The 16,637-nt window shown below is 51.0% G+C and overlaps 1 protein-coding gene and 1 long non-coding RNA gene across 3 annotated transcripts; one reads left to right on the top strand and one right to left on the bottom strand.

Annotated features, from left to right (window-relative positions):
- The first annotated feature begins 5,773 nt into the window (after nt 1–5,773).
- On the top strand, nt 5,774–16,168 carry FXYD3 (FXYD domain containing ion transport regulator 3). 2 transcript variants are annotated; one of them, XM_088800700.1, is made up of 9 exons: nt 5,774–5,927; nt 10,350–10,443; nt 13,075–13,128; nt 14,226–14,258; nt 14,366–14,389; nt 15,277–15,351; nt 15,432–15,468; nt 15,786–15,823; nt 15,962–16,168. In XM_088800700.1, exons 3-9 carry the CDS (start codon nt 13,089–13,091, stop codon nt 15,979–15,981), a joined length of 267 nt encoding a protein of 88 aa, XP_088656826.1. In that variant the 5' UTR covers nt 5,774–5,927; nt 10,350–10,443; nt 13,075–13,088; the 3' UTR covers nt 15,982–16,168. The 2 variants fall into 2 exon arrangements, with proteins under 2 accessions (XP_088656826.1, XP_088656827.1); XM_088800701.1 differs by having other exon boundaries at nt 5,857–5,898.
- Nucleotides 7,040–9,326, bottom strand: LOC148757574 (uncharacterized). The gene is made up of 2 exons (XR_016022217.1): nt 8,542–9,326; nt 7,040–8,211 (listed from the first exon to the last, which is right to left on the bottom strand). It is a non-coding gene; the product is annotated as an uncharacterized LOC148757574 (long non-coding RNA).
- Nucleotides 16,169–16,637: the final 469 nt, after the last annotated feature.

Below are 16,637 nucleotides of genomic sequence, written 5' to 3'. Positions count from 1 at the left end.
GCCACACACTCGATGCAGCTGCCACCTGCAGGGCCACTACATCCTTCTGAGCACTGAGGTGTTGCCTACAGCCACTTGTGACCAGAAGTGCATGTGCTATGGGTCTGGACACCTGCCTGAGTGCCACCCTCATGCTTGTGGGCCCCACGAGCTGTGCTGCCAGCACAGGGGTGTTTGGGGTTGTCACCCCCTGCGCTACGAGACACTGGCTCTCCGGAGACCCCCACCTGCACACCTTCAGTGGACCCACCACCGGTTTCAAGGGCCTGGCCAGGAGGTGTTAACAGAATATGCTGATCCCACCACACCTCCTTCACCAGCTGGCAGAGGTCGAGTGCCACATGGGCCTGTCAGGTGGACGTGAACACGGCAGGATGGCGGCTGTCACTGCGGGGAGGACAGTTTGAGGTGGTCCAGGTAAGTCTCACCTAAGTCTGCTCCTGGGTCTCAGAGAACCGTGATGACTAATGAACATAAATAATAGGCTGATGAGATGGTAGCCCAGTGGCATCCACTTTGGAGAGGGAGAGGTGACCTTAGAACTGGGCAGAGGGTCCCTGCCCCAGCCCTACAGTTCAGAGGGCCTGCTCTGGCCTCCTCTGACTGCACCCTTCCCCAGGGGCTGCAGGGTCCAAGGACCTCTGGGCAGTGGCCCTTGGAGTCCATGCCTCCTGCCAACCCCCTTCTAGACCACGCTCCAGGAGCCGGAATTCCCTGCATAAAAGGCTCACAGCCCATTCCAGGGCCCTCATTGACCGTCCTTACGACAGTGGCCCATGCAGCCAATGTGCACACATTGTGCACACAGGTCCCATCGCAGGAGGTGAGGGGACCAAGCTGGGCTGAGGAGCACAAGCTGGGTGGCATGAGTATGTAAGACTCCCTGCAGTGTGAGCCAAAGCCAAGGTTGGGAAGACAGGAGGAGGCCCTGGGACAGCCTCTCCTTGGTGCTCTGAGGAGTCAAAAACCCTAAATTCACAGCTGGCGTCCAGGGAATTAGGAAGGTCATGTGTCAGGCAGGAAGATAGAACATATGTCATTTAACTGTTTGGCAGCTTGAAGACATATGAAAAGTGAGCTTCCATTGATACTCTCATTCTGGACCCCACAAGTAGAGGACAAATGGACGGGGACCTACCAGGGTGTTAGCTCTAGTAGACAATGTGGTGAGGCAGTGAAGTGCTGGTACTGGGCTCAGAAGCCTGGGTTTGAATCCCACTGTGCCATTCGTTAGCTATTGACCTTGGCCTGGTGGCTTCACCTACCTGTGCCTTGGCTTCCCCATCTATAAAATGGGAGCTAATGGTACTATTCTCTGCTCACACAGAACAGTTCTGTGAGTAGATGTGTGGGTTTTCCACACCAAGCAATTCTCTGTGACACCAGCTGGATGCCCTACAGTTCAGCTCAATTCTGACTCTATCTACCTGGAGATAGCGTCAGACTCCATAGGATAAGGGTTCAGTCTGGCGAGACTACCCCCTACCTCAGACAGCAATCACAAGTGGTGGGTCCCCAAGTTAACCACACTTCTGTCTGACTTGGCTGCAAATTGGGGTTCTCACAACCTCTCTTCACTTCTGATAATTTGCTATAACAGCTCACAGAACTCAAGGAAACACATTTACCGGTTTATTATACAGGCCGTTACAAAGGGTACTGATGAACAGCCAGATGGAGAGGTACACAGGGTGAGGTCCAGAAGGGTCCCAAACGCAAGCGCTTCTGTCCCTATGCATCTTCCAGCACATGAATGTGTTCACCAACCCGGAAGCTCTCTGAACCCCATACTTCAGGGATTTTTATGGAGGTTTCATCACATAGGCACGATCAGTTATTAACTCAATGCCTAACCCCTCTCCTCTCCTCAGAGGATGGGGATGGGGCCCACCAAATGTTGCCTCATTAGAATAAAAGACACTCCTGTCATCCAGAAAATTCCAAGAGATTTAGGAGCTCTGCATCAGGAGCTAGGGTCAAAGACCAACTATCAGAATAGAAGATGCTTCTAGCACTCCAATCGCTCAGGTAATTGCAAGGGTTTTAGGAGCTGTGCGCTAAAGAAAACATATAACTGCGAAGTCACACCGGCTTTCTAAGCAGTGCCCTGCCCCCCATGGCAGGGAGTAAAGCAGCAATCTCTCAAATTCTAAATCAGGTCACATAGATCTTATCTCAAAGCCCTCCCATGGCTCCATCTTCCTCTGGAGCAAAACTGTGGCCTATGTGACCCCACAAAACTGGCCTCTATCACCTCGCTGCCCTCATCTCCTGCCACTTGCCCCTCACTCACTCTTCTCCAGCCGCGATCACCTCTCTGCTGTCCCTCCGACACTCCAGCCAAGCCCCCAAATCAGGGCCTTGGCAGTGGCTGTTCCCTCTGTCTGAAACACTGTTCCTTGAGATGCTCACGTAGCTGATGCACTCTCATCCTTGAAGTTTCAGCTTAAATGTCACCTCCTCTGAGAAGTCCTTCCTGACCACCCCCATGAAAGGAGCCACCTCTCCAAGTCTCTCTTTTTTATAATCCCCCATTTTCATTTTTTTTCCAAAGTATTTGCCAGTATCTTACATCATCTTTTCTATTAATCATTTCTTTATTTCCTGTCTGTCTTCCTCTTGACAGAATAGAAGTTCTCCAAGGGCAGAGACTTTGTTTATTTTGTTGAAAAATAGACAAAAATCCCTGGAGAAAGACTTAAGCATTATAATGAGATGCAATAATAACTTACCTGTAATAATGTACATAACTTCCAGGATGTCGGAAGGTAATACAGGTTTTTTTTCTGGAGGAAAATAAAGCTGGCAAGAGAGTGCAGTGGGCTGTTATGCTTTAAGACAGGGCGGGCGAGGAAGCAGTCGGGCAGAGACCTGAAGAAGATGACAGTGGGAGTCATGTAGACACAGGAGAGAGAGTATCCAGGCAGAGGGGACAGCCAGTGTAAAGGTCCACAGGTTGGAATGGTGCCTGGCGTGTCGCTGGAGCAGAAGGACTGAGTGAGAGGACATGAGAACAAAGAGGTGACAAAGGCCTGTTTCGTAGGGCTGCACAGGCCATGGTGAGGAGTTTGGAATTTATCTGAGTGTGCTAGGGAACCACGGAAGGGTTCTGAGCAAGGGAGGGACAGGATCTGATTTGTGATTTTGAAGGACTCTTCAGATGCACGTGGAAAGTGGATCACAGGGGCAGAAGCAGGGGAGCCCAAAGGGGCTGGTATCTGGGCAGGACTGCCTGACACCCCATGTACCCGTGTTCCAGGTGAACGGATCCCAGACCAGCCTGCCTTGGCTGGACCTTCTTCATGTACTTGGCCATCACAGTCCAGGTGACCTCTGTCCTCTCCATGGCCTTTCGTGAATTTCATGCCCTCTGGGTAACAGTGCCCGAGACCTGCGCTAGCACCCTCTGTGGCCTGAGTGGGGACTTTCACATGGGTGCTCGGGATAACTTCAGTGGTTCCAACAACATGTGGCTCTCTGATGCCCATGGCTCAACCACAGGCGTAGGCAGTCTTATACCGGGCTTTCTGTGGATGGCTGGATGCTGTGATGGGCCCCACCAGGCCTGCAATGAGGCTGTGGAGCCTTGGGTCCACGTGGAGAACTGTGTCCACTACCTCTGTGCCACCGGGGGCTCAAGGGACACTTTCCATGTGGTGATGGGGAGCTCTGTCCAGGAATGCCAGTGACATGGCCTCCCTGTGCGGCCCTAGAGACACCTGGTGGCCTGTGGTGAGTGGGTGTTGCCAGGAGAGGGTCTTTCTCATCTTGATCTCACCAGTTGTCTCAATGCCACCTCCATGATGTTTTCCTAGGTCAATACCACCCAAGCTGCGTGACTGCACACCCTGCTGGATAACTGTCTTCCCTGACGACCCTCCCTGATGAAAAGACTTCAGTAATAATGACAGCTGACATTGAGTGCTATCAAGTCAGCCAGGATCATCTAGGTTAGGAGACTATCTGTAGTAGCAAACTAACCTGATATCTCCCTGGCCCGACATGACCAAGGACTATTCTCTCTTCTTACGCATTTCACAGTATTCTCCAGGACACCATTCAAGTTCACTTCCATCCTGTGATGCCACCCTCATAATATGTGCACCCCCACTCTTCAGTCCTTCACCTTGGAAGTCACGTTCATAATTCATAGCACTTTGGCCAGCATTAGTCATGGTCCCACCCATTGGCAAGGGGGCCTGGGATGGGGAAGCCTGTGGGCATAAAGTGGCTATAAGTGACTCTGCCATATGAGTCACTTCAATTAACTGATTGAAGCTAAAAGAAATGCATTGGTTCAAACTAAGTAAAAGCCATGTGACATATCCCAGTGAAAGTGCTGTGATTCTGGGTTCACGGAATTTCTTTGTATGCCAGTTTGGCTGTTCTTGGTTACAAATAACAAGAAACCCCATTAAAACTCCCTTAAACAAGTCAAAATTTTAGACCACATAACTGAAAATTCCATGGTGAGATCAGGCATGGCTTGATCAGGGTGCTGAGGCTGTTTCTCACCTTTTCTCTTAGTCTGTGGTCCTCTATGGTGTTAGTTTTGTCCTCAGGCTGACTTTTCTTGTGGTGGCAAAATACTGCAATTCCCAGGCCTCCAATGCACATTCCCCACCATCCAAACCCCATATCTTTTCTTCCCCCAATTACTAAACAAATCCCCGGGTTTCACTTTGATTGGACCCTACTGAACCAATCATTGTGGCCCAGAGCTTGCCTTAGGCAAATCTAGTCCTAGCCTCAGGAGCTACAGATGGGAGAGATCCCCCCAACCCTCACAACTGCTGTTCCAGGGACAAGGATACAATGGGAATACACCTCTGTGGGCTCACATTCCCAAACCAGTATTTCTTGTTGCAACAATCCTCAAAGAATGTAAATGCCCAGAAAGACCTGCCTTCTGAGACCTAAGCCTTCGGTCTGGAAACCACAGGGGTGAATGTGTTTTCCACGCCTGAGGTCCCCCGCCTACAAGAGTTCCATTGTTGGCTGTTGGAATACACACAGCCGGTGCCCCTTCCACCCCACCCGTTCCAGGAAGGGAACAGCTTTCAGAATTAGTCACGCTATCAACATTCCACACAACAATGCTGTTTAATCCAAAGGGCAACCCTGCAGGGTGAGTGTTATTCTTATCCCCATTTTACAGATGGGGAAACCAAGGCCCTGGAGGGAGACTTCCTTGCCTGAGGTCACACAATAAGAAGAAAGTGGAGCTAGGATTTGGACCTAGGCTTTCTAGCTCTGAGTTCCTTCCCTCTCCACCTGTGGGCCTATTGTGTGCCCCCAAAGTGTAATCTACTTAAGGAGAATGGGTTACCTCATTCATCTGTTATGGGCCCGTGATATAGTAACTATCAAGAATGGATTTCATTAATTCACTGAACAAATATTTCCGGAGCACCTACTATGGGCCAGACCCTGTGCTCAGTGTTGGAGACACAGAGGGAATAGAATAGACAATGTCCCTCACTCACCGAGCTGACATTCCAGAGGGGAGAGAGACAAACATAGCCAAGAGGTGTATAATTAATTATACAGTATATCAGAAGGCAGTGGGGCGGCCGGTTAGCTCAGTTGGTTAGAGCGTGGTGCTAATAACACCAAGGTTGCCGGTTCAATCCCTACATGGGCCACTGTGAGCTGCGCCCTCCTTAAAAAAAAAAAAAAAAAAAAGGTGATACGTGCCAGTGCCACAGGAAAAAATAAGGGCGAGAACAGGTTGGAGGGCGGAGGGGCGGTGGTTTCCAGGTGGAAGCTGTGGTTTTAAATAGAGTGGCCAAGGAAAGCCTCATCAAGAAGGTGATGTTTGAGCAAAGCCCTGAAGAAAGGAGATGAGAAGGAACTCATGCGCACATCTGCAGGAGGAGTGAATCCCCAGACGGAAAGGCAAGTGCAAATACCTGGAGGCCAGTAAGGTACCTGGGGTGTTAGAGGAATAGCAGGGAGTAGTGAGTGAGTGAGGGGCTTATGGGGAGGAGGAGATGAGATCAGAGAGGTGACAGGGAACCAGTTGGAGGGGGCTTATGGGTCGCGGTGAAGACACTGCTTTTATTGTGAATGAGGTGTAGTTAAGGAGGTCCCAATCAGGAGGACCCTGACCTGACTCAGGGGTTCATAGGTTCCATCCCACTGTGTGTGGCCAGCAGACTGTGGGGGAGGGGCGGGAGCAGAAGACCAGGGAGGAGACAGCTCCTCCCTGTAGGGAGAGGATGGAGGCTGGGTCAGGATGGGGCAATGGAGGTGGGGGATGGTGGGTTCTGAAAATATTCTCTGCAGTCTTATTCTTTCTTCCCACCATGCTGTCTGTTCTTGGGACCCTCAAAGGTTTGTGGCGCCCTGTTTTCATTTGTCACCACACACACACACACACACACACACACACACACACACACACACACACGCTGTGGAGTCAGACAACCTAGCTTGCAATCACAGCTTTGACACTTAATTAACTGTGTGACTGCTGCTAAGTGACTGAACTCCTCTGTGTCACAGCTTCCTCCACTGGGAGAATTATGCCTGCCTAGCAGTAAGTCCTGCAGCTGCGTGCATGCGTCAGGATTGTTCGTTGAAAATAGAGACGGTTAGCAATAGTAGGCAAATGACTCAGGGATGTGCAGGGCTCTGGAGCTGGCTCTCGCTGGGCACAGCATCACCTTTTTGGATACTGAGGTGCAGGGGAAGGGGGATGGGAATGCTGAGATGTCAGGGGTCCCGCTGCCAGCAGGCTGCTGGGTCAGTACCTCCCCATGGCCTCCAGTGCTAGCCAAGTTCTTAGGACTGCAGACTCATCTCCCTGCCTCTGCAGCCAGGCAGGAGCCTGCCAGCCCTAGCGCCAGCCACAGAGCCTCAGCCACCCACCACTGCCAGGCCAGAGCTGAGCAGCCAGGAGGGGGGAAGACACCCACCACTAGGGAGGTGCAGAGCTGAGTAATGGAGGGGTCACAGACGGGGAACTGATCCAAGAGAAGGAAAAGGAAGACATTGTGGGAGGGCAAAAAAGAACACAGGCTTTTATCTAAAAGGAAAAAATTATATGTAATATATTTAATATATAATCTATACATAAATATATTACTACCTAAGTTCAATTAAATTATTGACTTTTAGGTTACCCTGAATTTCCTTTTTCTTCCATTCTTTTGCTCTTGTTTTTTAGTCTTGTGATTTATTATTTTGTGTTAACTTTAATTTTAAGATTTTTATTGATTTTTCCCAACTTTCATTTTGAATTTTTTCAGTGACAGAAAAGTTACATAAACAGTACAGTGCAATGAAGCTGAATAACCTTTGCAGAGATTCACCAGTTCTTAGTGTTTTGCCTCCTTTACTTCATCTCTCTCTACCTGTGTCTATGTTTATTTATTTTTCTTGTTTCTTGCATCTCAGAAGTGTCCTGCCCTTCTTTGTGTAGACATTTCCAAAGACAGTCTCCTCCACTGTTAGTTGTTCATCAAAGTCTTTTCAAAAGGGAGTCACAAAACATGACCAAGCTTTTCCTCAATTGTGCCTTTTCCTCTGGCCATGGGCAGGCTTGGGGTGACAGTCCTGGGGATGTTTTCTGCATACACCCTACCCTGATACATTCCCCAGAGTCTGTGCTGTGATGGTGGCCACGTAGGTGGACAGTGGGTCTGAGATGGGAGATGACAGAAACTATTTATAGGCTTGGTTTTTCTCATTGGCAAGAATTCCCAGGATGCTGAGAAATAGCAGCCAATCACAGCTTCAACAGGGTTTTCAGGGCCAAATGGTTTCAAAGGCAGAATGAAGGGGTAATATTTCAAATGATTTTATTATATATATATATATATATATATATATATATATATATATATACACACTTTAAATGTGACTAAAGTCAAATTGGCCTGGAAGACTCATCCCAAAAGAGAGTCAACCTCCAACAAGAGGCTGCATGCCCCCCAGGGTCCCAGTGTGCACAACTTTACCCATCCACACATCCACAGGGGGTCTCGGGTCCTACCCCTCCCTGCCATAAGCCCCAGCCCCAGCCCCAACTCACTCTTGGATGTGGCATGTTCAGGGCCAGCCCTTGGAGGAAGCTATGGTTGGCCTGGGTTCGGCATAAGCCCATAAATGTCTGGATATCCAAAGATTCAGGAAATGATGATGGCAAAAGTCTCTAGGTGGTGGTCCACCAGGCTGAAATCAGCTCTTCGATGTGTTCTGTTTGACCTGCATAATTAAAAAAAAAAATCTGATCCAATTTTTAATACTGGAAATCCCACCTAAAGATTCGGGTTTCTGATATCTATTGAACACATAGTAGCAATTGGCTGGAACTGTGTAGAGGCTACCCTTTCGTTTTTTAAATTAAACTTTTTTTTCCCAAGGTCGTACATTTTCAGGATATAAAATTCAAAAGTACAGAAGGGTATATGATAAGTGAGTGTCTCTTCCACCCCATTCTGCCCCTCCCTGTTCCCTTCCCCAAAGCAGCAATATTTTATTCATACACAAGAATATACACATACATTATTTTTCCCCTCACAAATGGTAACATACTTCTCTACATCTTGCTTTTTTCCCTTAGCAAATTATCTGGGAAGTACTTCTTTATCTGTCCACGTGAGCTTGCTCCAGTCTTTTTGGTGGCTACCCTTTAGACAGGACAATAGTTCTCCTGTTTGCCCAGTTGCCACCGTACTTCATAATCTCACGCCTGTCCTGCTGCACTTGTTCATGATTCTTGCCTGGCCCCTTTGGCATCTGAGTTTGCAGACTCTGGCACAGGTGGGCAAATCAAGCCTCCTTCTCCGCAAAGGAGCGTTCAGCCCCTCCCGCTCTCTGATGCCTGCAGTTCCCGGACTTCCCGGCAGAGGGAGAAACAGCTCCACTCCCAAGACCACCTAAGGGGTCTCCCCAGGGATATTACAATCTTGAAATGTCTAGGCAAGAGATGCTATCTGCTCAGACACAAAGACCCTTTAGCTGGACTGGAATCCCCGCACGGCCTCCCCTTCCTCTGTTTCTATTCCCCCCTGAATTTCCCACTTTGACAAAGCCCCACCCTTCCTGAGTGCTCCCTCCATTCCTTGCAGGGACTGGCCCCTCCTGACTGGGGGTCAGGGAGGGCTTGTCTTAGTCTAGGGTCTGGGATTAAGAAATTGCCTGGGGGAACCACATAAAGGAGGCATGCAGCTGGGCGAGCAATCCTGCTTCCCTGTCCCTCCCTGCTGAGAAGTGGGGAGTCCATTTTCCCTGCCCCCAGAAGACAGTCCCCAGAAGACAGATCCTTGATCTTCCAAACCCCCTTTTCCTGTCCTTCACTCCACCCTCCCAATAGTACACTCTCCCTGGCTTGGCTCCTGCAGCCCTCCTCCCCACCCCTTGTGGTGCTGTTGGGGGTCGCCTGGAGTCCAGCTGGTGGCCAGCATAGAGCCACCCCTTTCCTGGCCCTGCCCCTCCCCGTGACCCCAATCCTCCGCCAGCCACTCAAAGGCGCCTTGTTCTCCATCCAGCCCCCAGACAAAAGTCCTTCTGTCTAAAAAGGCTGAATTGGGGGGAGGGGGCACCCCAACGGGGACCATGCGGGGGCCTGCACAGACCCCAGCCGGAAGGAATGCATTGAGGAGGAGGAACAGGAGAGGGAGAAGAGAGAGGAAGGGAGAGTTGCCCAATGCAGCGGGCCTTATCCGGAGTGGGACACAGCCCCCCATCTCAACGCCCACTGTGTAGACCCAGGCTCCCAACACTCTTAGGAAAAGCCTGGGCGAGGAAGTTCTGGCTTAGTGCTCAGGAGTCAGTTCCCAATCTCTTTAGGGCATGATGGCACAATGAGGGAGGGGTCATGGTCTAAGGCCCAACAGCCCCACCCCGCCCCTACCCTTTGTGCATCCCACACCACCTTATGACCTTGGTCATCTCAGCATCTTCTGCTGATCCTCAAACCAAGTCAAGAGAAACAAGTGACTTGGAAGGGGACATTAGGTCTCCCATAATCATCACCAATCCCTTCTCCAAGCTCAACACACAGTCTAAGTAAAAGAAATTAAACTGTTTTACCCCTATAGTTCCCTCCCCCACCATGCCACCAGACAGAAGCCCTGCTGTTAAAGACCCTGGACTTTCTTCCTTCCAGGTCCTTTTCTGAGGGGCAGGAGATTGAAGAAAGCCCCCTCCTCTAATGTGCGGGGCAGAGTTCCAGCCCATCCTATTCTCTCTACACTTCACCTGAGACTGCTATGATCTTAGACCCCAGGGAACTCCCTGTCACTAGTGGGGACAGCAGCAGGGAACTGTCTCTTTAAGAGCAGGAATGGGGTGAGAGCCCCTGTGCTTTAGGGAGTCTGACTTGTTCTCTACCTGCCCAGCTTTGCCCAGGTTTGCTTAGGGCGTGGCAGCTGCAGATAAAGGCAGGACTCGGGCTGAACCTGGAACCTACAAGCAGCCTAGGGAGCCACACAGGTGAGCGACTGGGGTACCCTCTCTCCAACCCCCTCTTGGTTCTACCCCCAAACTATCAGCCCCTCCCCTCTCTACTCTCTGTTAAAGACCCTAGAACCTTCCTCCTTCCAGGTGCTTTTCTGGAAGGATAGGGGATTAGAGAAAGCCTCCCTCCCCTAATGAGATTGTCCCCTCCATTGTTCTCCTCTCAGGGGCTGGGTGAGCCAGCTGGGGTGAGGAGAAGGCCCACAGGTAGGATTGGGGTGTCTGGGAAGATCAGGGGTGTCTGAGTGGATCAGAAGTATCTGGAGTATCAGCGGTGTCTAGGTGGCCAGGGGTGGGTTGGGGGTGCCTGGATGGGGGTCTCTAAGTGGTCTAGGGGTGGCTGGGGGTATCAGAGTGGATGGGGGGTTACTAGCTAGACTAAAGATTGGGGTCCTATGGATCTAGGAAAAGAAGGTAATGTTTCCTGAGGAGCTGTAAAATGGGGAGTTGGGTAGAAGATTTCAGGGACACAGGGAATCATTCTGCATGCCTGAATGGCCTGGCCACCATCATGGAAGAAAAGAGGGGAGAGCAGAGGGCAGAGACAGGACCTCTGGGGCCGGGAAGAAGCTGAGAGGGGTGGGCAGAGCCTCCATCTGCAGGCCGCATTCCTCTCCAAGCCTCACACCAACAGCAGGCATTTCAGGAGCAGCCCAGGGACTCTTCCAACAATGGCCTGACCTGGGAAGAGGACAGCAGACCCCCACACACCAGCTCCCAGTGGCCTACCATGGGAGAGCCAGGCTGGAAATGTTGTGCAGGGGCTGGGGCACAGCTGAGGTCACCATCAGTCTCCCCTGACCTGGGGAGGCCTCACAGTGGGGCAGGGATCCATGGAAAGAGGCTTAAGGGCTGAGACTCGGAGTCCCAGGTGACAGAGTATACAGCATTAAGCTGAGTTCGTAGGGGTTACAGGGTAGCAACAGCAACGTGGGATAATCATAGTGCCAATTTCATTAAGCTGCGAAGATTATACGCATGAATAAGTGCACAGAACTGAGAACAGCGCCTGCCATGGAATGAGTACTCTATAAACGCACGCTCTTGTTACTAGTAACAGTATAGTCAGAGCGACAAAGCCTCCTAGGTAGCTTTAGACAACAGCCAACCATCTAGAGACCTGATCCCAGAATCACTGGGCTGTCCTGCCTACACACCCATTCCAGCTCTCCCCAAAACATTTTGGGTTCCTAAATGCCTTAGTAATGCTCCCCAAAGCTACAGGGCCACTTCCTGGAAAAACGATGCTCAAAATACAATTATGAATCCCGCATGTGGGATTAACAAGAAGCTAAGCGGATTCCCAGGACCTAGTGGCACAGGGAGAGGGTGGGGTCTGAGAAAGAGCAGGAAACGAGAAAGCAACTGGGACGGGGGTTAGATGAGGGCAACAGAGAGAGAGAGAGAGAAGGGGGCGCTCTCTCCAGCTGTGAACAGGAACAGAGCAGGAACTGTTAAATGGGCTTGTTACTGGGCTTGGAGAGGATATGTGTTTTCCCGTCATGAAATGGGATACATAAAAGATGACCTTCAGGGTGGTTGGGGAATAAATAAGTGAAAACCCAGTAGGGTCATTTGTCAGTGCCCTGTGCAGGGTAGATCAAAATAAGTTTAAGCTCTTGCTATCAAAGTTATACAACATATGCTTGTGACTGTGGGGCAGGGGCAGTTAGAGGGCAGGGGGACAACGCCCAGAGACTGGGGGCTTATCACAGGCACACAGGATGGTGGGAGGATGGACTAACCCCAGACCAGGAGGAGACAGAAGGGTCCTCTCCATGTTGGGCAGGCCTCCCTGGAGGAGGAGGAAGTTTGCTGCCAGGAGGAGCTTGCTGGCACGGGCTGGGGTAGGAGCTGGGGCTGGGGCTTGGACTGGGATAGAGACAGGACCAGGGACTGGGGTGGGATGGGTAGGATTGGGGCAGAAGCGGGGGTCAGGGGTCAGGGTGGCACAGAAGATGAGGCTGGGGCTGCAGCCAGGTCAATTCTTTTCCCAAGTCTGCCCCTGCCCTCACCCCAGTCTTGTGTTCTCTCCTCCACACCCTGCCCTGGGCGGCAGCAAAGTCTGGGCATGGGTGGGCAGGCTCCGAGCTGTCTAAAGAAGACACTCCCGGAACCGGGCCTCCTGCCACCTGGCTTTTAATACTCCATTTTCCAAAACACCCTGAGGCTCTGAGAGTCCTGAATTAGGTATCCCTGGCTCCTGCAGAGCCAGGCCTGGTTTAAATCCGGCCTCCTGGCAAGGAGACCCTGGTCACCCACTTCCATCTCTCAGAGCCTCAGTTTCCCAATCTGTAAGATGGGGATAACCATAGGCAACTTCTCCCTCATTTGGTTGCCAGGGTGATTCACTTAAAGCCTCAAGTCCATGTCCAGTGAGTTGTTGTTGCTGCTCCCTCATCAGGTCTGATCTCTCAGCCAGCCCTCACTGCACTTTTCGGCTCCTTCTTATCTCTAAGTCTTCAGTGCCAGCCTGTCTGCCCCCGGGGGTGAGCTGTGTACCCTGGGTGAGGAGGGGAGTAGGAGGGGATTGGGAACCAGAGGCCCTGGTGGCATCCTGGTGGCCCTGCTAAAGCTGGCCCCCCCTCTGCCCCCCCCACTCTCCAGGCCAGCGCTCCATCATGCAACAAGTGGTCCTGAGCCTGTTCCTTGTCCTGGCGGGTGAGTACCATCCCTGAACTGCCTTTCCCCTGAAACCTCATGTGTCTTTCCCAGGCTTTCTGCCTCCCCTGTGAGGTGGTGACTGTCAGGTCTCTGAGGGAAAAGGTGTTGCACTGGTGGTTTCAAGAGAACACAAAGACAGGACTTCTCATAGCAGCAGCTCACACAGCTCCATGGGCACCGTCTTGATGCCTCGTTGATGACAGCAAGGAGAAGACTCAGCCTTGTGCTACTGTCTTTCACACCTCCCTGACACTTTATTATGAGGGGTGACTGGGAACTTAGTGGGTATGTAGTAAGTTACTGATTGTGCCTCAGTTTCCCCATTGGTAAAAATGAGGACAATGATTGCACCTACTTACAGAGTCATTGTGAGGATTGAATGAGTTAGTACTTGAGAGGTACTTAGAACAGTGCCTCGTACACAGTAAGCACTACGTGTTTGTGCTTTAAATATAATTAAAAATTATTAATCTCCCTTTAACAAAGGAATAACAGAGTTTAGGCCCAGAGCTAAAGCAGCTCAGTGCTTCTCGCCAGAATTTAATCCTAGGCCTGTGCTTTCATTGTATTTGTTTTTCTGTTACATGGAGCAAGACTGGTATTCCATTCAGGATAGTGATGGCAAGTTGCATTTTTACATAAAGTTACTAAGTTCATAATGAGTAAGTTGCTTTAAAAGGGAATGGTGAGCAAACATCGGAACAGGTGGGGTGTGGATGTGGCAGAATGGGGAGATCAGCTCTGAGAATGGCTGGGGACTGATGCCATCTGCCATGTAGACAAGAACATTGTTCCGTTTCTGGAGGAGGCGTGGATTAGCCAGGTATCTGGAAACATCAGGCCAAAAGGTGGCCAAAAGCCACCCAGATTAAAACCTATTTCAGGAGGCAAAATGCTGGTGTGGGGCTGAGTGGAGGGTCCATATCTCAAGATGGGACATGCTAGTTTGGGGCTGGACCCCTGCACTCTCAGGAGGCAGGGAACTATCCGTCAGGGGACCTTATTCTGAGGTCCTTGAGGCCCAGTGGCTCTGCTTGCCAGCGTCACTGAACCCAGCGCCACCATCTCCTCTCCTTCCCCACTTCTCTCACCAGGCCTTCCTGCCCTGGACGCCAACGACCCGGAAGGTGAGTCAGACTGTACTCATCTACCAGTCCCACCCCAAATTCTCCCCTGGGACCCCTGCATCCTGGCTATTGTCCTGAATTCATATTCCTTTTTTCTTTCCTTTTAGATAAAAACAGTCCTTTCTACTATGGTAAGAGCTGGTGCCCCTCCCTTCACCCTCAATACCCCCACCCGTCTTACTGTTTTGTGCCTAAGTTCCCACACAGGGTTGGGTGAGGGTCTGATGTACATGAAAAGACGCAAGGATAAGAAGGGGCTTGGACTGGGGCATGGACCAGTAAACACAGTGGATTCAGAGAACAAGACATACCAGCCTGGTCCTCAGGAACATGCATGACTATCAGGTAAGACAGTTAGACACACACAGGAAGTGAGGACAGTGCACAAGAAGCTGTTGCTATGGTTCAAATCAAGTCTCCTGGAAGAAGGGTTGACTTGAGAAAACTGTCTGGAGGTGCTGAGCTATTTGGCCCAAATCCTCCTGTGGCCTCCAGGGTCCAGTTGATCTGCTCTCTGGCACCCCTCTGTCCTTACTCCCCCCCCCAGCCCCCCACTGCATCTGCTCAGGCCATAATGGCCTCTCTGCTGTTGCTCAGACTGAGCAGACAGACTCCCAGTCTCTGGACCTTCGCGTCTTCAGATCCCTCTGCTTGGAACACTTTCTTCTATATTGTCCCATGGCTCCCTCCCTCTCCTCCTCAGGTCTCTGCTCAGAGGGGACCCCTCAGACCGACCTTCCCTGATCACTCTCCCTAAAAGTGCTACCCTCTAACTTTCTGTCCCCTGGCCCTGTTTATATGCCTTTAGACCGCTGCTCTCCACCTGACCCTACATTAAATCTCTTGTCACTTTCTTCTGTGTTAATTAGAATGTGAACACAGAAGGGCTGAGGTTGTTTTTTGCACTGCTGTATTCCTAGCACCCTGTATATCATAGGTGCTCAATGCATCTTTGTCAAGTGGCTGGGATGGGGAGGACATCAGCCGGCATTGAGGGCCCCTTCTGGGTTTCTCCTAGATTGGTACAGCCTGCGGGTCGGTGGGCTCATCTGTGCAGGGGTTCTGTGCGCCGTTGGCATCATCGTCCTCATGAGTGAGTGGAGGAGCTGGCAGGGGAGTGGGCAGGGCAGGGCTGTGGGTCTCCTCTCCTGACCATTCCTCTCTCCCCAACAGGTGGGAAATGCAAATGCAAGTTCAGCCAGAAGACCAGGTGAGATGGGTTCCCAGTGTGTGTCTACTTCATACTGGACAGACACCTTTCAGGGGTGAAAGAATTAAATCTCACAGAAAGAGGTCAGGCCTCCAGGGTCTGCCCTGGAGAATTCCTGTCACTAAAATTTTCCAGGTTTATTCCTCAGACCTGATAATGCTCAGAGAGCCCAAAGCCTGAAATGTTTTGATCCCTGGGATGGTACAACCCTCCGATGGAAAAATAGACAGGAAGTGGAGGGGAGGTTGAGAATCTTCTAGTCTTGAGGGAGAGGACAAAACGGGTGGGTACAGACCTCACCCCTTTTCTTTTCCTAGCCACCGGCCAGGGGACGCCCCGCCTCTCATCACTCCAGGTAAGACAGACACAGACACAGATGAGGCTGAGGAGAACATGAGACATGAGGGCTGTGTGTGTGTGTGTGTGTGTGTGCGTGCCCTGGGGAGAAAGCACTCCAACCACTCTCACAAGCTGACCCCATCTCCTCTCCCAGGCTCTGCCCGTAACTGTTGAGGACAGATCAGCTGAAAGAGCATGGAGGCCTCTCTTTCCCCAAGTTCTGGCTCTGCACAGGACCTGCACCCCACGATGGCATTCTCCCTCCTCTCCTCAGACCGCCGTGCTAGGCCTCATCTCACCTCTCACTGGAGGGGTCTCTTTGTTCAATTTTTAATCTAAAATGATTGTGCCTCCTGCCTAAGTAGTCGAGACTCCCTATGTACGCATTGGGGGCGGGGTTGGGGGCCAGGAGAAGGTAAATACAGACTGGGGGCTGCCACAGAAGCTGGAAGTTGAATCTCTTTGTTGGGAAAAAGCCCAGAGGCCTATTCCCTCATGACCTGGTGAATGGCATGGGGTCTTATCTCTCCCTCCATGCCCATGGGAGCTACGTGTGCAATGTAAAATTGTCTAGTAGTCAAATGGGGGACATTTTTGAGACTGAAAGGGAGTGCTAACCAGATCAAATGCTGGACACTGGGGTCATCCTGCCATGACATGAGTACGCAAATAGTTTACGATTATAACAGTCAGACCCCTATGGCCCTGCCATTCGCCCCTGACACCCCACTTTATTACAGGAGACCCTTCCTAATGGCCCTGTGAGATCTTTACATAATTCCTCATGATAATCCTGATAATATCTCACCATATGGTGAGAGAACTTCCAA

Source organism: Rhinolophus sinicus, chromosome 8 (genome assembly GCF_057876585.1).
Source record: "Rhinolophus sinicus isolate RSI-liver-muscle chromosome 8, RSI-T2T, whole genome shotgun sequence".
In the NCBI taxonomy this organism is placed as follows: Eukaryota; Metazoa; Chordata; class Mammalia; order Chiroptera; family Rhinolophidae; genus Rhinolophus; species Rhinolophus sinicus.
The sequence above is the reverse complement of the archived record's forward strand: the minus strand, read 5'-3'. Positions and strand labels throughout refer to the sequence as shown.